The 20,881-nt window shown below is 45.5% G+C and overlaps 1 protein-coding gene across 1 annotated transcript in view; it reads right to left on the reverse strand.

Annotated features, from left to right (window-relative positions):
- Positions 1-9,561: 9,561 nt before the first annotated feature.
- Positions 9,562-20,881, reverse strand: part of LOC115481406 — a 50,654-nt gene continuing 39,334 nt past the window's right edge. The window contains exons 4-7 of the mRNA XM_030220492.1: positions 17,538-17,737; positions 12,745-12,815; positions 11,997-12,495; positions 9,562-9,565 (exon numbers count right to left, since the gene is read on the reverse strand). Of these exons, the coding sequence (XP_030076352.1) occupies positions 9,562-9,565; positions 11,997-12,495; positions 12,745-12,815; positions 17,538-17,737 (774 nt within the window). The remainder of the gene's footprint in view (positions 9,566-11,996; positions 12,496-12,744; positions 12,816-17,537; positions 17,738-20,881) is intronic.

The following is a 20,881-nucleotide window of genomic DNA, read 5'->3' on the forward strand; positions in this document are numbered from 1 at the left end:
GGGTACTGATGAGGGTTTTTACATTACATTGGAATCTTATAGTCTGCTACAACCGACAAGCTCAAAACAGGTAACAGTGAAAAGAAGGACCATTCTCCAAACAGCTTTTACAATAGATAATCACAATACCGCAAGATGAGTACAAAGTTCATAGATCAGGAAAAATACACCCAGAAAAGAACGGTCTTTAATGGTCTCCTAAACAAAAAATAATATCCCATTTGCCCGAGAGAAAAAAACTAGAGGATTTCAGATACAGGCAGCTTGATATGTTAAAGAAGATTGCAAGGGTCGTAAGCTTTTACTTTGCGAACTGTAGGAAAGCCCAACATGTAAATATTCCTATTAAAGGAAGACCAATATTTTAAACTAAACTCTAGCATCTATTGGCAGCCAGTGTTTGCACATGTGTAAGTGTTTACATGTTTATATTTCCATGTGTAAGTGTGTACATATTTACATTTACATGTATAATTGTGCATGTATGTTTGTTCACATTTACATATGTAATTGCTTACACGTGTGTTTACATTTGCATATGCATGTGTGTTTATGTTTACATATACATGTGTGTTATTGCATATACAAGTGTTTACATGTTACATCTACATGTGTGTGCATATGCGATTGTTTACATGTTTACACTTACATGTGTGTTTGTCCACACGTAAGCATTTATATGTTGACAATCATATGTGGAAGGAAGTGTTATCCAATTAGCAGGTTCTGATTAGCCTTAACTAAGGGCTGGGTTCTGTATAACTCCAGAATTCTATATACGGTGCCTTAATTTCCACACAGAAATAGAAGCATATTGCAACAATCCAAGATGGCCGCATTCTATTGAGACGCTGTGAGTCGCGTTCCATTGCCTCTTTTACAATGCCTAAACAAAGGGGGAGAGTGATAGCCAGAGCCCCACTACCTACTCCCTCTTTACCTGGTCCTATGGACCGCTTTGCTCGACCGCAGAGAGTTGCTTTAGAAAGCGGGACGCTGCCAGTAGGGATGTCCGGCGTGTTAGGAGAATCGGTCTCCCCTGGATTAGATACCACTCTCAGCCCCGCTATGCGGACTCCACCTCCCCAACCGGTTGGAACAAGCTCCTTTCTTGCTGACTCGACGGGGTCTCCCAATGAAGGTGGTGTGGACCCGGAAGAACTTCGAGTGGAGGACTTGCTTTCATCGCAAGTCGGAGAAACGCTACCACCGTGGAATGCGGGGAGAAGCACCGAAGGACAGAGCGAGATCCCTGTGAAGGCGTCTGAGAGGTTTGAAATGCCTAAGGAATTAATTGTCAAACCAAAGGAGGTTACTTTAGATAAATTATGGGACTTAGTTTCTGCCTTGGGACATTCTTTCTTGAAACAGGCAAATGAAACTGTTCCAAAAGTGAATTTATTAGAGAAAGACTTAAGAAAGATGGAGGAAAAGACAAAAGAAATGGATAGTAAAGCCGAAAAGGTTGACCAAAGGATTATGAAATTGGAAACATTACAACCTCTGATGACAAATGACTTGACTAATCTCAGGGAAAAAATGGAAATCTTTGATAACTATACTAAAAGTCATAATTTAAGATTTGTAAATTTTCCCAGGATAAAGACAGTTCCTCCTCTTGATATGTTAAAGAGATACTTGCGAGAAATTTTGAATATATCAGACCAGAATTTACCACCATTTACTTCTGCTTATTATGTCCCAGGAAAGGAACTGAATCAAATTCCTGAAACTCCAATAGATGTATCTCTTTTGCTTGAGACTTCTGATTCCGAATTAGCAACGGCAGCAACTCTGGTTGCTGCCGTTGCGTTGTTACCGGATAAAAATTGGATCTTCCGTCTTTTCTTTCGCAATTCCCTTTTTGGGTTATAAGATATTATTATTTCCTGATGTCTCTAAGGAGACAAGGAGACGGAGGAAACAATTCTTGCTCCTTAAGTCTGAAATAATACAATTGGGGGGCACCTTGTTTTTAAGGTACCCCTGCAAATATATAGTAAGACTTGATGGGAAGAAATACGTGTTTACAGAGCCCGCGCATGCATCAGCTCTTATAACTTCGGAAAAAAAGGATAAGCGCTAAAGGAATAAGTAACTCATCTCAATAGAATTTGCGTTAACTTAATTTAATTTCCTAAGTTTGTTTTTTTTATTCTCCTTGTATTCCTAAACCTTGGATTTCCAATTTATGGACTTGAGTATTAATAACCTCTTAATAGATTGTTAATCTTTAATGATATATGTTTAATTTTTATGTTGCTTTTCCTACCAAGATGTTTTCTTGAAATTTTTGATGAAATTGAATAAATAATAAATTTTAAAAAAAGAAATAGAAGCCTATTCTGTAACAACGTGTATAACTAATTGGCATTAATTAAGATTTATGCACACAATTCACTATATATATTCTGTAACATGGTACAATTAAATTCTAAGTTGCATATTTACATGTTTGAGAGTTTGTGCATATGTAAGTGTTTATATGTACATGTGTATTTGCATATGCACTGTTTACATGTTTACATTTATATGTGTGTTTGTGCATATGCAGTTTACATGTTTACATATGTTTGCATATGAATGTTTACATATTTACATTTATGTATATGTGCATATGCAAGTGTTTGCATGTTTACATTTACATGTGTGTTTGTGTAAGAGTTTACATGTTTACAATTACATGTAAGTGTTTGAGTATGTGTGTAAGTGTTCGAGCATGTGTTTAAAGGTTTACATTTACACGTGTAAGTGTTTAAATTTATATGTGTAAGTGTTTGCATATGTGTAAGTGTTTACATGTTTACATTTACATGTGTAAATGTTTGTGCATATGTGTTTACAGAAGGGAAACCAAAAGGAGACTTGTTAGTAAGTTTTCTATTCCTGGACAGAGCTGTGAACTGAAAATTATCCAACATATATTCCGGAGCAGCCCCATCTAACGTTTTATATAAAAAAACAAACAAACAAACTCTGGCCTCTCTAGGAAGCCAATGCAATCTTACAAAGTAACCTGAGAGAAGATCAGATGCACCGTAGGATTCTGTATTGTCTGAAGCCTTTTTAACTTATGCTTCAAACTTTCCAAAAATATATGATTACAATAGTCTAACTTCAGCAATATCAGTGACTGGACCAGAAGTGTAAATTTCAGTTTTAGTTACAAACTGCGGGAAACGGCAGCTGACCCAGTCGGAGCCCAGGTGAACCGATAAAAGGTCTACATCGAACCAGTGGTCGGACGATAGGAACGGCAACCTCCAATTGAGCCAGCCGACCTGCTAATCTACTGACCACGCAGCCTTCCAAAGCGCCAGCAAACCCAATCAAAAAACTGCTCACTGCACAACCCGGACGGAACGTCCCATTATGTGAGCAGTGAAAGAAAGACACAGCCGAAAACAAGAAATCACCGGCACACCCCGCGAGCTCCCAGTGTGAGCGAGACAACGTTGGGGACTGACCAAGGATCCTGCAGACCTACCTCGTGGCCACGAATCGGGAAGAACTGATCCCCAACAGCACAGGAGACTCAGAGAGGTAAATTGACCCTCTCCCACGTTGCTACCACCGGCGGCCGGGGATGACCATGTCCCCACATGTGGGGGAGGACAGGGAAACAACCGAGACACCCCGCCGACCTATCCCCTGGTAACCACTGCCCTTTTAAAGGCCGATCACAACCCTCCGACCCTCAAGCAGACACCATGCATGACCCGCGACGAGGAAACACTGAGCAACCAGGAGAGGAACAGCTGATCGCCCGCTGACTCGAGCGAAGCGGTGGAGAGAGAGAAGTACGCGCTAACAGCTGTGCACTGTCGATCCGGTGGAGCAGTGGACAGAGGAGCCGAGAACGGAACGACAGAGATTGAAAAGGCGGAGAGAGGAGAACACGCGCTGACCGACCACTACAGACCCTCACCGACCACAACAACAGCGTAGTGAGAGGAATACAACCATCTCGAACTGATCTGAACCTGGCCCAACGATCCAGAAGGTAACAGCAAAATTTCTCCTCCCGACCGGTCTTCCCCAAACAAACACACCATCCATGTGGGACTCCAGGTTTATCGGCATTTCTTGGGATTTTTTTTTTACTGAGCACTATTTCTTGTATTTATATTGTGCAACAAGGAAACGCCAGGTTACCTCATTCATAAGACTCCTTACGCAGGCGCTTCTGCGCCGAAACACAGCAGCTGTGTCGCGTCATTTGAATGTTCCTCAATAAAGGACTGAATATTGACCCATGTATCTAAGTCAAAACACCTAGATTAGGTGATTACCCCTCCTCCCAAAATATAGTGGAGGAGTGGTCTGGAGTGGAGGAGTGGCCTAGTGGTTAGGGTGGTGGACTTTGGTCTTGGGGAACTAAGGAACTGAGTTTGATTCCCACTTCAGGCACAGGCAGCTCCTTGTGACTCTGGGCAAGACACTTAACCCTCCATTGCCCCATGTAAGCCGCATTGAGCCTGCCATGAGTGGGAAAGCGCAGGGTACAAATGTAACAAAAATAAAATAAATAAATATATATCTATAGTTCTAGAACAGGCAAGGCAAAGTCCTTAGACTCTGAGCTACTCTTCACCTCTCCCACTAGTTTCTAGGTGGGCACCCTCCTATCGCCCTCCCTCTCTCTCTCTCTGCCTATTTTTCATCTGTGGCTCTCCTTAGAGACATAGAAACTTCCTTTCGCATTTACACTGGCACCTAACTAAAATTCCAACTACATCTAGACTGCTTCAGCCACAAAATTAAACAAATCTTTCCTTCAGGCCCTATAAGAAAGAAGGGGACTTCCGGCGGAGCCGAGCGGCAAGATGGCCGCGGTCTAGAGGAGCTCCGCAACTCCGCTGTCGGGCTCTTTGCTCCCCCGCTCCCCAGACTCACCATACAACGCCCAGAAGATGCCTAAAGCCCTCCAGTATCGGAGGACTCCACCGAAAGACACCCAACACGCCTTATAAAGCGGGAACGACAGATGATCGCGACGCACGCGGCAAAGTGGCAAGATGGCGGCCAAAGATGCAGAGTGAGAGCGTGCAAAGCACTCGTGCCGCGGTAATAAGGCGAGCAGAACAAGTACGTAGGGGATGATTGTTGGGGAAATCGGAGACGTGGCAGGGCAATAGGAAGCGGGAGAAAGTCGATGATGCTTCCGTTTTTCTTCCCCCTCCCCCCCTCGGCGCACAGAAACGAGGCCATTTACAGAAATGACGAGAGACTCTCTGGAAACATCTCAATATAAAGAGCTGAGTACACTAATTCATGCTCCAGCGTGCAAAGACGCTGTCTCACCATAGTAGAGATAGTTAATAAAGATTATTACCACAACACGCTGGCTGAAAAGAGAGGGCGACGCCGGGTGTTAATAGACAATTGGTGTCTGCGGCCTTGTTCTGGACAGCTAACTAGGGGAGAACTCATACAGCGAATAAAACATACGGGCTGGATCAACGCGGGGAGCGACTCTCCAGACTTTTAGAATTGGACTGATCACGTTGATAAGAGGGTAAAAACCAGACCCACAATACCATCGAATTACCCCCGGGCAAAAGGGCTAAACAAGCAAGATCAGTGACGAAGAGGCCAGAGAGAAACTGTAATACCCTCTGCATGGAGCAATTTTTGAGGCCCAAATCAGCAGGAACAACTAGAAGCGGTATTAAGTACGACAAAGGGAAAAACTCCCCACCACCCACTGGGATCAAGATGGCAGAAGGTAAACTTGAAAAGCTTGGTGATTTTTCTGACAAACAACTTGCACAGATCACCATGGCGGTCAGCGCCGCATTGAACCCCAGATTTGACTTGCTAGAACGCCAAATGAGCAGTTTAGAATCCACCATGGCTGACACGGTGAGACGAATGGGTGAAGCGGAGAGCAGAATATCAACGGCAGAGGACAGGGGAGCGCAGAATGTTCAAGATGTCACGCGCTTGATGGAGCAACTTAAAGCACAGCAAGACAAGATTGAGGACATGGAGAATAGAGCAAGGAGATGCAATCTCCGCATTGTGGGTCTTCCTGAAGCAATTCCTGAGAAATCACTAGGACATCTTTTGGAAAGCTGGCTTAAAAAAGAACTTGCCCTGTCGGACAGTTATGGGGAACTGTGCATAGAACGGGCCCATAGGCTTGGCCGTCGGCAACCAGGGCAGCAAAGACCCAGACTGGTGATAATCAAAGTTCACAATTATCTACACAAGGAAGAAATCATGAGAGGCTTTCGACTGAAAAGAGACACCTTAAAATACGATGGCGCATCGATAAAAATCTTTCAAGACTATTCGGCTGGGGTACAAGAGCAACGTCGCCGGTTCCACCCCCTCTGCACGGCACTGGTAAGCAGAAAAACAAGATTTATGCTGATCTACCCAGCCATATTGAAGATTCAACATGAAAACGGATGGCGATCGTTTCACTCTGTCCAGGAGGCCCAACAGTTTCTAGAAACCGAACTACATGCACCAGCTGATGCACCAACTTGACTCTATGTTTGGCAAAAGGCAGAAAGAACAATGTCTTAACCCTGTTTATGGTTCCCTGCATATGACGAGGACACAATATGCAAGATAAGTCTATAGCAAAGAAAATGTTGATTAAGAAATGATGGGTTAAAAAGTTATAACTGTATTGTTGTTGTCTATTTGAAGAGTCCCCCCGGTAGTAGAACCGGGGTGGCTTTAGAGATATCGCCGAGGGATGGGGGGGATCCCCTTATGAAGGGGGGAGAGGGGTAGGCGAGGGGAGATGAGTCACATAGCGGTCTCACACCACAAGTAAGAGGAAGTTCAAACTAGAGGGAAAGGGTTCTCGTTAAGAGAAGGGTAATGGGCGGGGGGGAATGGGGACTTAATGGGATTCAATACTTAGGGAAAGGGGCACATAGAAACACAAAGGGCAGGTCTTTCACTCCGATTATACACAAGACCAACGAATGGGTAGGATGTCAAAATCAGAATATTGAAACACAAAGCAGAGGCAACATTTACAGCTTCTGGGAAAGGGCTGGGACCCAGGAGCTGAGTTTTTTCTGGTATACTGATATGAAGATAATATGTCTTGGCGGTAACACACTGTAAAGTAGTCACCTGGAATGTAGGAGGCATTACGTCTCCCATAAAAAGGAAAAAGATCCTAGCACACTTAAAACGCCTCAACGCAGACATTGCCTGCTTGCAAGAGACAAAATTGACAGCGCCAGAGCATGAAAAACTCAAGCAGGGTTGGGTAGGTCAGGTGATCCACGCGTCCTCCGAAGGGCGGAAGGGAGGGGTGGCAATCTGCATACATCAAAAACTCGCTTGCACGGTAGAGACAGTATTGCAAGATCCCAATGGGCGATTCATTTTGGTTAAAATGTGGCTGCAAGGGAGGGAATTATACTTGTTAAATGTATACGCACCCACCCCCCCTGACAGTATTTTCTTTCCTGAACTGTCCAGACAGCTACTTCCATATGAAGACAAGCACTTGATAATTGTGGGAGACATGAATGTGCTTATGGACCCCAAATTGGATTATTCAGGGGAGGGACACAAGGGAATGGAGAGTAGGAAGGGCACTCGGATGTTGAAGGAGTTTGGAAGCTCCCTCTCAGTGATAGATGCATGGCGGAATTTGCACCCAGACTCAAGGGAGTATACACATCAGTCCAGAGCACATGGGACCTGGGGAAGGCTGGATTATATATTGATATCATCAGCTTTATTTCAGTGCATAAGAGACACAAAGATTGAAGAAGTAGTGATTTCTGACCACAGTCCGGTATGGATAGAATTAGGGGCGCCATGCAACTTCCAAATACACAGACAATGGAGATTTCCCAATCATTTAGTGAAAGATAAATCTTTTCTAAAATACATGGTCAAAAAATGGGAAGAATATGACTCATTTAACAAAGAACATAAGTCTGACCCGCAACTGTATTGGTGTACTGGTAAGGCGGTGCTCCGGGGAGACATAATTGCCTATGTAGCAAGAAAACGGAGAAAGAATGCAGCTAGCCTTTTACATCTGAATAAGCGACTGCAGAAAGCTAAGCGCCGATATATGCAGCAGCAAACCACAGGAAACAGGGAGGCATATTTATCTGTCCAGGCTGCTATAAACTCATTATTACAGGAAAGAGCGGTAAAAAATAGGACTTTCCTAAAATATAAGTTCCACAGATTCGGAGATAGAGTGGGAAGCATGTTGGCTCGGGTGGTGCGGAGAAGGGGAGGGGGTAGAACTATTTCAGTCCTGAAAAGACAAATAGGAAGCATTACTAACAGTCCAGATGAGATTCTTCAAATATTTCAAGAACACTTTACACAACTATACACTGCCGAGCATACATCCGGGGAGGCACACATGGAGGAATTTCTCAGAAGGGCCCAAATGCCAAGGCTCAAAGAAACTGATATTGCTACTTTGGAGGCTCCCATCCTGCCCAAAGAACTGTCAGAAGCGATTAAAGGGCTGAAAGCATATTCAGCACCAGGGATGGATGGGTATTCCGGAGAATTTTACAAAATGTTGCAACCCCAATTGATACGGCCCCTATTTGAATATCATCAAGCGGTAATTCAGGAAGGGAGATTCCCAATACACGAAAATACTGCATGTATATCATTATTGTTGAAACCAGGGAAGGCCGTAGAGGAACCGGAGTCTTACAGGCCCATATCATTAATTAACGTTGACATTAAGCTTCTTGCGAAAATTTTGGCCACACGACTCAATAAGTTCTTACCCAACGTGATCGAGCCTGCACAGGTAGGCTTTCTGCCTAATAGACACTCCGTGTTGCACACCCGGAGAGTCTTGCTCGCAATGGCACGTTGCCGAACCGAGAAGATTCCTGGAATCTTGGTAAGCTTAGATGCTACCAAGGCTTTTGACAGGGTAGGATGGGACTTTCTATTCTATATGCTAGACTGGATTGGGATTCCTCCTGGAGTAAAACAAGCAATTGAGGCTTTATATACTAACATGGAGGCACAAATAGCAGCGAACGGGGGGCTCTCGAAAAAATTTCAGATAGGCAGAGGAACACGACAGGGATGCCCTTTGTCACCACTACTGTTCGATCTAACATTAGAACCACTACTCCGACAGCTAAATTCTGACCCTAGAATCAGCGGTGTACAGTTGGGAGAACAGGAGGTTCGTGCGCTGGCTTATGCCGATGATGTCCTCCTAGTGCTGACTAATCCGCAAAAGTCTTTTAATATGGCCTTGACTCTGATAGAGGAGTACGGAATGTTATCAGGGTTTAGCCTTAATCTATCCAAATCTTGTGCGATGCATATGGACACAGGTACTAATTTACAATGGAAAGGAAAAGCCACACTTAGATGGGAGGCAACGAAGCTGAAATATCTAGGGGTATACATTACAAGTGATAGAACCTCCCTGTATAAAGAAAACATTTCCCCATTATTGGAAATGACTAGGAGTAAACTGTTGATGTGGAGGGAGCTGCCACTCTCTATCTGGGGAAGAATAGCATTATTTAACATGATGATAGCTCCCAAATGGCTCTATGTCTTCCAACAGTTACCACTTTACCTGAAAAATAGAGATGACAGGCAGTTACAGCGTTTAATACAAGCATACCTGTGGCAGGGTAAAAGGCCTAGGATACCTTATCACCAGATAGCAGCCCCAAGGGAGGGGGGCGGCATGGGACTTCTGAATATAAAATACCTGGCAATAGCGAGTTCCATGCGACACGTAAACGATTGGTACCGGGGAACATCGGATTTCTCCGTTACATCAGTGGAGACCTCGATGTTCAGGGATATCCACTTTAGTCATTTACTACACTCTGGAACCCCCTTACCCCTATCAGCATTTCAGATACACCCATTATTGAAATCTCTCAGGGAAACTTGGAGATGGGTGTGTAGACGCCGCCGCTTCTCCCCCCGAGTGTCCCCCTGGATGTCAATTTGTGATAATCCTGCTTTTCCCCCAGGCCAAGGGCCCAGTATATTTAGCAGATGGGCAAAAAAGGGGATTATATACCTGGCACATATAGTTACAGAAGAGGGACACATGCACACGTATCAGGAACTTCAGTCACGATATGGGATTCCTAAGACACATCAGTTTGCATATTATCAATTACACCATTATGTGGCCTCCCTGGACTGGACAGACCTTACGGAAGATGTGGTGGAAGTCTTATCGGAGGAGTTTACCCTGGGAGCGCAGCTTAGGGTGCCCCTGAAATTCCACCACCAGCAACTCAAAGATTCCACAGAAGAGATAGACTTCCGGCGGCTAGCGCATGAGTGGTCAAAAGATTTAGGGTGCACACTCACTGAGGAAGAGTTTAGAACACAATTGAAATCTATTTACAAACAGAGGCTTTCTGTTCCTCAGAGGGAACGACTATATCGGTGGATGCTTAGAACACACATTTCGCCCCACAGAGCGCGGAAAGCGGGATTTGATACAACGGGGGCATGTCCTAAATGTGACCATGAGGAGGCCTCACTCGGCCACATGTTTTGGAGCTGTCCCGGTATTGAAAAGTTCTGGAAACAAGTCATAGGAGGGATAGATCAATTATGGCACTGCACCCTTGTGCGGGAACCTACAATCTTATTCAATATTTTTAGATACACCGCAGACCCCACAGAGGGATTCAGGACATTTGCAAAGATAGCAATCTATTTTGGAATAACAGCCATATTGCAATATTGGAGAGTAAAAGAAGTTCCCCCTCTGCAGATATGGCGATCCCAATTAGTGAAACAAATGAGAATTGATAGATGTGGAGTGCAGGACCTGGACAGTTCAGCAGGCCATAGGTTCAGGGCGCAATGGGAGCCATTGTGGGACACTCTCCCGCCTAGAGCGCGAAGTTTGCTGCTGAACTTCTAATCTGGTACTCTTTGGCCCTACATCAGTTAGGGAGACTAAGACAGTGTGACAGGTAGGGCAGTACTTTACAGCAAGGCGTAGACTGGTTCATATTCTGATGTACAGACAGTTAATTACATGTTATCTTGGAAATAAAAAGAGCTGTGACACTGCCCTAAAATGTTGGTTGACAATATAGGGAAGGAGGGAGGGAGGGAGGGTGATTAAGGGAGGAATAAATAAATGCAAAATGGTAACTTATTTGTTGAAGATATGACATCAGAGAACATCTCCTGTAGTGTAGTTTCTTTGATAAGTTTCAGTGAATGGTTCATTACGTCTGTTAATAAACAAGATTAATATATAAAACTACAAGGAAGGAAGGGTGGGGGGAGGGGGGGTCTAGGGATAAAAGAAGAAAATGATTTGATGTATGTGGAAGGATTACAAGTTGTCTGTGATATCAGTAAGGCTTTATACCGGACAATAAATACACAGGTTTCATATAATATGTCAATAAACAGATTTAAACTTAATGACTTCCAAAGAAGACAACATATGGAATTTCAAATAGCAGGTTTATTGAGAATTCAAAACTTTGTATCATATATTGTATCTTCAAAATATTGTGGGTTCTGTATTGTATTCCTTATACTCTTTAATAAAAAAAAAGATTTAAACATAAGAAAGAAGGGTGCACCTCCTAGGCAGAGATATGTTGACGGCATCCACTTGCTGTCTTCTTGCAAAAACAAGTGTAAAAAATATTTTGTGAATTGGTAAAAATGTATTCAGTAACACGGATGGGTGACAGGTCCTTCTCCAAACACAGTTCTGAGCCATCAGCAGGTAGACTAGGGAGACACCTGAGTGATAGGTCTTAGCAGGTAGACTAGGGAACCACCTGAGTGACAGGTCTGAGTCGTCAGCAGGTAGACTAGGAAACCACCTGAGTGATAGGTCTGAGTCCTCAGCAGGTAGACTAGGAAACCACCTGAGTGATAGGTCCCAGTTCTCAGCAGGGAGACCAGGGAGACACCTGAGTGACAGGTCCGAGTCCTCAGTAGGTAGACTAGGGAACCACCTGAGTGACAGGTCCGAGTCCTCAGCAGGTAGACTAGGGAGATACCTGAGTGACAGGTCCGAGTCCTCAGTAGGTAGACTAAGGAGACACCTGAGTGTCAGGTCCGAGTCCTCAGCAGGTAGACGAGGCAGACACCTGAGTGCCAGGTCCGAGTTCTCAGCAGGTAGACTAAGGAGACACCTTAGTGACAGGTCCGAGTCCCCAGCAGTTAGACTAGGGAACCACCTGAGTGATAGGTCCGAGTCCCCAGTGGGTAGACTAGGGAGACACCTGAGTGACAGGTCAGAGTCCTCAGCGGGTAGACTAGGGAGAAACCTGAGTGACAGGTCCGAGTCCTCAGCAGGTAGACTAGGGAGACACCTGAGTGACAGGTCCGAGTCCTCAGCAGGTAGACTAGGGAGACATGTGAGTGACAGATCAGAGTCCTCAGCAGATAGACTAGAGAGAAACCTGAGTGACAGGTCCGAGTCCTCAGCAGGTAGACTAGGGAGACACCTGAGTGTTAAGGACACACAGGTGAAGTTTCTGTGACAGTGAGCCCTGTCTACAAGATTAATGACCCAAAATGGAGTATCAGGCCTAACACAGTGCTTGGGGCAATTAACTTGTACTTTCATGCTCTGTAATGGGTTAAAATGTGTAGAGTGGGGAGTAACCCTGGTTTGCACCACTCAGAATCATGAAGGACCCAGACACCTTTCAACAGAACCCAATAGTTTATCTTGGCCTGCTCCACTGATCCAAAGAAACGGGAGACAGAACCAGGACAAGATGTACATTCTGTAGTCCCTACCTGATGCTGGTGGGATGTCAGCCCCTACTGTTCCCGTGGCACTGGGAGGTGGAGGCGGTGGCACGGCTCTTCTGTGGAAACAAAGGCATTATTAACACTGATAGAAACCTTTATGTGCCACAATAAAAGGGAGGGCTGGGGGCAGAGGAACAGGGGCAGAGAGGTATTTGGGTACATGTTCAGGTCCAGTAGTTAAAATCAGTTCATCTGATTCTGGTTAGACTACTCTCAGGCTCTCAAAGTCAAACTGCCAAGGCTCAAATTTTCTAAGGCAAAGAAGAACTAATGTTTGAAAAAGCAATCCTATGACCTTTTGAATTTTGGAAGTTTTAAAAATATTTCTGGAATGTAAACGCCTTCTAAAGAAAACTCTCTGCAGAAGCAAACTTAGAGATCAACCTTTGTAGAAACCTGGGGAATATATCTGTTGTGGTGTCTCATCCTGAAAGAATCAGGCAGCAATGGACTCGGTTAGATGGAGAAAAGAATGTTTATCAAAAAGGTCTGAAATATGTCCACAGTGGTGACTGGCTGACTGCTTGCACAAGATTTTAAAGCTGCATCCTTTTGGATGCCAACACAGAACAAGTTGTCACATAATTAATGACATCTCCACTTATTTGCCTGCCTTGGTTCAAACCAGCAATGACATGATCAGTATGTGACACTGATTCTGTCAGAATCCCATTGTGGGATCTGCCTGGTGGCTCAATGACATTGCTAAGCATTCATGTGAGAGACTTGGGTTCTCCTCCTTATCTAGGATTCTGTTTCTCACACTGGCCACATGGAGGCAGTATTTTCCACTCCTGGAAGGGGTTTTGGTTGGGGAAGTAGTGTTAGTGCCAGACTTAGATTTCATGTGAGCTGATTTCAAGAGTAAGCTGCAGTTTATGATGCTTGGTCATGGACTGCTGCTGTGATCAGGGCCGTCGAGAGGGGGGAACAGGGGGGAGTGGGGGGGGGGGACAAAATTCCCCGGGCCCGGGCCTCCAGGGGGGCCCTGCGCCGCATGTCCCTTGCATGCAGCATTCTTTTCTTTATCCGTCACAGGCAGCACTGCCATTCATTCTTACAGGCAGCTCCGCTCCCCTCTGCCGCGTCTATCCGGCACTCTCTGATGCACTTCCTGTTTATATAACGTAGGGCCAGATGGATGCGGCAGAGGGGAGCGGAGCTGCCTGTGAGAATGAATGGCAGCGCTGCCGGCGACAGATGAAGAAAAGTAAAACGGTTAAACGTGCACGGGGGGTAGGAAGAAATGGCAGGGGGGTAGGAAGAAATGGCGAGCAAGGAGGGCTGTCGGGGAGCTGAGGGAGATAAGGGAGAATCGCTGGACAATGGATGGGAGGGCAGGGGGTGAGGAAATCGCTGGACGAGGAGGGGAGGGCATGGGGAGAGAGAAGATATCGCTGGACATGGAGAGGAGAGGAGGGGGGAGAGAAGAGATCACTGGACATGGAGAGGAGAGGAGGGGGAGAAGAGATCACTGGACATGGAGAGGAGAGGAGGGGGAGAAGAGATCACTGGACATGGAGAGGAGGGGAGGGCAGGGGGAGAGGAGGGGAGGGCGGGGGAGAGAAGAGATCGCTGGACAGGAGGGGAGGGGAGGGCAGGGGGGAGAGAGAAGAGATCGCTGGACAGGAGGGGAGGGGAGGGCAGGGGGGAGAGAGAAGAGATCGCTGAACAGGAGGGGAGGGCAGGGGGAGAGAGAGAAGAGGTCGCTGAACAGGAGGGAAGGGCAGGGGGAGAGAGAGAAGAGATCGCTGGACAGGAGGGGAGGGCAGGGGGGAGAGAACTAAGATCGCTGGACATGAGAGGAGGGCAGGGCAGGGGGGAGAGAGAGAGAAGAGATCGCTGGACAGGAGGGGAGGGCAGGGGGGAGAGAACTAAGATCGCTAGACAGGAGGGGAGGGCAGGGGAGAGAGGAGAATTGCTGAACATGGATGGATGAATGGAGGGAAGAGACTGGAATTGACTGGATATGGGTGGATGGAGGAGAGGCCAGGGGAGAATGGAGAGTTGCTGGACATGGATGGATGGAGGGGAGGGAAGTCAGGAAGGAGATGCACATGGATGGAGGGGAGGGAAGAGAGGAGAAATGCTGGACATGGATGGAGTGGAGGGCAGTTAAGAAAGGAGAAATGTTGGACAAGGATGGAAGGAAGGAGATGCACATGGATGGAGGGGAAGGGAGAGAGGAGAAATGCTGGACATGGATGGAGGGAAGGGAAGACAGAGGAAGTAGATGCACATGGATGGAGGGGAGGGGAGTGAGGAGAAATACTGGATATTGATAGAGGGGAAATTGCTGAATTTAAGGGCTGGATCGGAACACTTTGAGGGCAGATGCTGAAACCGGAGGAAGGATAGGGACAGGGCTACAGATGGTAGACATGACACATAAGGACACAGGAGGATGGTGGACATGGTGAGAGTAAAAATATCAAATGGAAAGAAGACACTACATAAAACAGAAGACGCTGAGACCAAAGCGAATAGAAAAACTAATTGATCAGACAACAAAGGTAGAAAAAATATTTTATTCAGAATTTATTAATTGGAATATGTCAGCTTTTGGAAATGTGCACCTGTGATATTTTTCATGTAAGTTTCAATTTTTCTAGTATTGCTGCATGCCGAGCCTGACTTCTTGAGGTAACTTTCCAGTTCAGTATTTTGCCTTCATATTTTGTTTATTTCTAGTTCCTTGTGTCATATCTGTTGTCATGTGTTTTTCATGTGTGATCAAGGTGCAGTATTCTGCTAGCCCTTTGTAGCCCTTTTTGGGTTTTTATTTTTGTTTCATTAAGTTGTGTACTGGTGTTTTAGATTCCGGTGTAATTATATCGCTGCCTTTCCACGCATAAGGTTGTAGCTCGTCCTGTCCTTGGAATTAGTGCTGTTATGGTTTGGTAAGGTTATGAGTGGGTTTTTGCACAAGTTTGTGTATAGTGTTTTGCAGTGGAGAGATTGTGTTTTGGCCTTACTGAGGTGGCACCAAAACATCAGAAAAGGTGTAGAGCCTAAATCATTACACTACCTCTTGAAGGATCTACATATAGTGCAGGGGCCCGGCCCGGTGGCGGACGGAGGGGAGCGGGTGGAGGGGGGAGTGGCGGCGACCTCAGGGAGGGGGGGGCCCAGGGGCGGCCTTCTTCCGGGCCCGGCCCAGTCTCTTTGCGGCCCTGGCTGTGATGATTGGGCTGAGCTGAGAGCAGGACATCAAAACATGGGAAAAAAAAAGACATAGTTGTGAATAAAGACCCAGGCTGCTGTTACCAATAGAGGTACCTAGCAGGGGAGGACAGATATTGACAATATCATCCCTAGGGTAGAGTGAATCAGGGCAACTGTCTTAGCCCCTGTATTTTAGAGGCCCCAAACTTCCAAAGTCTGGGCATAATCTTCTGCCTAACCCGTGCTTGGCATGATCCCCTCCCTCCTCCATACTGACAGCAGGAGGAGAGCAGCTACCTCCTCCCACCTGCAATCTGAACCCAAGAGGAGAATCTATAATGTCACAGGACTCATTGGCACCATGCATTCATAGACAGATGATCAAAAGCCCCGCGCTGTTCCAAACAGCGCTCTAAAATAGTGCTGGAACAGAACGGGGCTTTACCGCACCAATGATCAGAGATAATTGCATGCAAATTTAAGCACGCAATTATCGCTGATCATGGGGTAGAAGTGTGGGCGAATTGTGCCTGAGCATGAGCTCAGCACAATCCTCTAACACTTGTTTGACAGATCTGGGCTTCAGACTTCAAACTGATACTGGCAGACATACTCAAAAGTGTTGCACCCGCCCCTGCTAGGAGAGAGAGGGAGAGGGACAAACTTGGGGCTTTGGTGGAGGATTTTACCAGAGAGAGCATTGGAGAGATCATCTTTTATTTCTTATAATCCACCTATCAATAATTCTTCTAAGTGGATAAGAAAAGAATGTACATAAGAAAATTACATGCACATACAGATATAGAACTTAAAAACTGCCTTGAAATAAATTCAACTTTGTGAAAGAGGAAAAAAAAATTAGGTCACCCTTCAGATGCTGGTCCTTCTCCTCCTCCTTCATGAACCTAAGTGGCATCTGCTTATTAGTCTTCCATCTGAAGCAGTGGCGTAGCCAAGGATGGGCCTGGGTTGGCAGGGGAACTTTCACTGTGGGCTCAGGCCTACCATCAGTGGTGCACCCTTGCTGTTAACTGGCGGGGATCCCCAAGCCTCACCAGCTGAAAGCATTCTCCAAAGGTGCCTAGACTTCTGCCAAGCTTGGAAGTCAGTGGTAGCATTCCTGAGCTGCTGAAGCAGACAGTTGGCGCATGTGTGAGGACTAAGCATTCGTGGGATGCCAGTGTAAGCAGGTCAGGAATGCTGCCACTGATTGATGAGCTTGGCAGAAGGATGTTCTGGGTGCTTTTGGAGGATGTCTTCAGCTGGCAGGGCTTGGGGATCTGCACCAGGTATTTATATTTTAAGTTGAGCTGAGGGGTGCCGGGAGTAGGGGGTGGAGAGCAGGGTTGGGTAGAGAAGAAATTTTACACCCACCTATTTTGCCTACTGGTCCACCCAAAATCTGCCATCTGGCTATGCCACTGATCTGAAGCAATGTCAATTATGTCATACTTAGGGGAAGGGGGAGGAGGAGGAGAGAAATACACAATCTGGAGCAGATGGAGAGAGAGACAAAGGAAATAGAATTGAATTATACTGATTTACCCTGGGCCTTTTGCTCATTGATCGATTTGATGCTTAGCAGATTAATCCCCTTACTCTTTGATACTCACTGGTCCCCCCGGTGCCTGGTTGAAGGCATTGGCTGATCCAGGCTCAAATGACGTACGACGGGTTCTTTATGTGGCAGCATCATCTGCGGCTGTGGCTGCCATGAAGGGAATGTCGAGTAGGTGCTGGGGTAGGGGTTGTAATGGTGGTGATAAATGACATTTGGCTGGTCCTCCTCTATGTGTACAGGGACAATGTTCGCCTGTGTAATCAGGAAAGATCTGTGTTAGTGCATGACAGAATCCAGCAGATGGTATCCTGGTGAAACTGTTTCTACACTAACTAAAGCACAGAAATCCCTGAGACATTCATTCGCACCAGGTATGAAAAACAGAAAGCCTTATGGTTGGAAGGTTTAATTTTGTTTCTGTTTCTCTACAACTTTTCACCAGGTTTCATAAGGGACTCAATTATTCTGTATATGTCACCCACATTTGGTTGTGGATCCCAGATCCGTCAGTAAACTAATTAGCCAATCAAGTGTTAACAAGCACTTAGTTGGCAGTAATTAGGAGTTAAGCATGGATCTGCCCTATGCCCCATCCCAACTCAAAAGGGGGTGTGGTCATGGGAGGGGAATGGGTGGGCGTTCCTATAAATTAGATGAAGTAGCAAAATAAAGATCTCTTGTTGGGACTTTGATATTATGAAATATTGACTGCAGATGTCTACCTCGATGCTGGCTACATTAAAGTAACTTTGCATATGCAACGGATTTGAGGAATAGAGCAGTTAAGATAAGAGCAATCTGTTTATTTCCTAGTGCTGGATCTGCAGTGGGTTTTATTGAATGAGAATATATTTTTAACTAGGATGATGGAGTTTTTAGCCTGTGATAGTACTGATGACAACCTAGCAATAAATGTTAAAGCAGCTATTACTTAAGATTGAGGCTTTTTTTTCTCCCTCTTTTTTGATAGATTGCTCTTCTCTAGACACTGCATGATCTCTAGAATTTTGGCAATATTAATTTTTGTTATATTTTACCTAACTTTGGCTGCCATTTACTGAATCTGGCTCTCTCTCTTATTTCCTCCCTTCCGCTTTCATCAGAACACAATCATATCAAGCCTCCTCCTCCAGATCTCATCAGAAAAACATCATATTACTACTACTACTTATCATTTCTAAAGCGCTACTAGACATACGCAGCGCTGTACACTTGAACATGAAGAGACAGTACCTGCTCGACAGAACTTACAATCTAATTAGGACAGACAAACAGGACAAACAAGAGATAAGGGAAATAAAGTGAGGATGATAAAATAAGGGTTCTGAACAAGTGAATAAGGGTTAGGAGTTAAAAGCAGCATCAAAATGTGGGCTTTTAGCTTAGATTTGAAGACGGCCAGAGATGGAGCTTAACTTACTGGCTCAGGAAGTCTATTCCAGGCATATGGTGCAGCAAGATAAAAGGAACAGAGTCTGGAGTTAGCAGTGGAGGAGAAGGGTGCAGATAAGAGAGATTTACCCAGTGAACGGAGTTCCCGGGGAGGAATGTAGGGAGAGATGAGAGGGGAGAGGTACTGAGGAGCTGCAGAGTGAATGCACTTATAGGTCAATAAGAGGAGTTTGAACTGTATGCGGAAACGGATAGGAAGCCAGTGAAGTGACTTGAGGAGAGGGCTAATATGAGCATAACGACACTGGCGGAATATTAGTCGTGCAGCAGAATTTTGAACAGATTGAAGAGGAGAGATGGCTAAGTGGAAGACCTGTGAGAAGCAAGTTGCAATAGTCTAAGAGAGAGGTGATAAGAGTGTGGATGAGGGTTCTGGTAGTGTGCTCAGAAAGGAAAGGGTGAGTTTTGGTGATCTTATAGAGAAAGAAACAACAGGTTTTAGCAGTCTGCTGAATATGTCCAGAGAAGGAGAGGGAGGAGTCGAAGATGACCCCAAGGTTACGAGCTGATGAGACAGGAAGGATGAGAGTGTTATCTACAGAAATAGAGAATGGGGGAGGAGGAGAGGTTGGTTTAGGGGGAAAGATAAGAAGCTCAGTCTTGGCCATGTTTAGTTTCAGATGGCTCTGAGACATCCAGGCAGCAACGTCAGACAGGCAGGCTGATACTTTGGCCTGGATTTCGGCTGAGACTTCTGGTGTAGAGAGGTAGATCTGGGAGTCATCCGCCTAAAGATGATACTGAAAACCATGGGATGAGATCAGAGTACCAAGGGAAGAAGTATAGATGAAGTAAAGAAGAGGTCCCAGGACAGATCCCTGAGGTACACCAACTGACAGTGGGATAGAAGTAGAGGAGGATCCACTAGAGTATACACTAAAGGTACGCTGGGAGAGATAAGAAGAAAACCAGGAAAGAACAGAGCCCTGAAATCCAAGTGAGGACAGCGTATCAAGGAATAGGCTGTGATCAACAGTGTCAAAAGCAGCAGATAGAACGAGAAGGACGAGGATAGAATAGAGACCTTTGGATCTGGCTAGGAACAGATCATTGGAGACTTTAGCAAGCGCTGTTTCATTTGAATGAAGGGGCGAAAGCCAGATTGAAATGGATCAAGAATAGCTTGAGATGAAAGAAAGTCAAGGCAACGGCGGTGAACAGCATGTTCAAGTATCTTGGATAGGAAAAGGAGGAGGGAGATGGGGCGATAGCTGGAAGGACAGGTAGGGTCCAATGAAGGTTTTTTTAAGGAGTGGTGTGACTATGGCATGTTTGAAGGTATCAGGAACAGTCGCAGTGGACAGTGAATGATTGAGGATATTATAGATAAACGGGATGACAGTAGGAGAGATAGTGTTAAGTAGATGGGTGGGAATAGGATCAGAGGAAAAGGTAGTTAGTTTAGAGAAGGAAATAAGATGTGTAGTTTCCTCTTCAGTGATTTCAGAAAAGGAGGCAGGGGTTGGAGGGTTGAGAGAATGGACTAAGGGAAGGAGAGGTGGAGGTGACCTGGTTGAGAATTCAAGTTTAATCTTGTGAACCTTATCATGAAAGTACTCAGCCAGAGTCTGGGAGAAGTGAAGGGGGAGTTGGAGGTGAAGGCACTTTGAGGAGAGAGTTCAGTGTGGCAAAGAGACGTTGAGGGTTTGAGCCAAGAGAATTTGTCAACTGGATGTAATAGTCCTGTTTGGCAAGTAAAAGAGCAGACTGGAAGGAGGTCAGCAAGAATTTGAAATGTATGAAGTTAGCATGGACACGGGATTTCAGCCAAAGGCATTCAACAGAGCGGGCACAGGAATGTAGGTAGCGGATTCTAGAGGTCAGCCAAGGCTGGGGTTTGGTACGTTTTACAAAACGGGGAATGAGAGGAGCGAGAGTATCCAGAGCAAAGGAGAGAATAGTATTATAGGAAGAGACAGCCTCATTGACAGACTTGGATAACAT

This window comes from Microcaecilia unicolor, chromosome 12 (genome assembly GCF_901765095.1).
Source record: "Microcaecilia unicolor chromosome 12, aMicUni1.1, whole genome shotgun sequence".
Taxonomy (NCBI): Eukaryota; Metazoa; Chordata; class Amphibia; order Gymnophiona; family Siphonopidae; genus Microcaecilia; species Microcaecilia unicolor.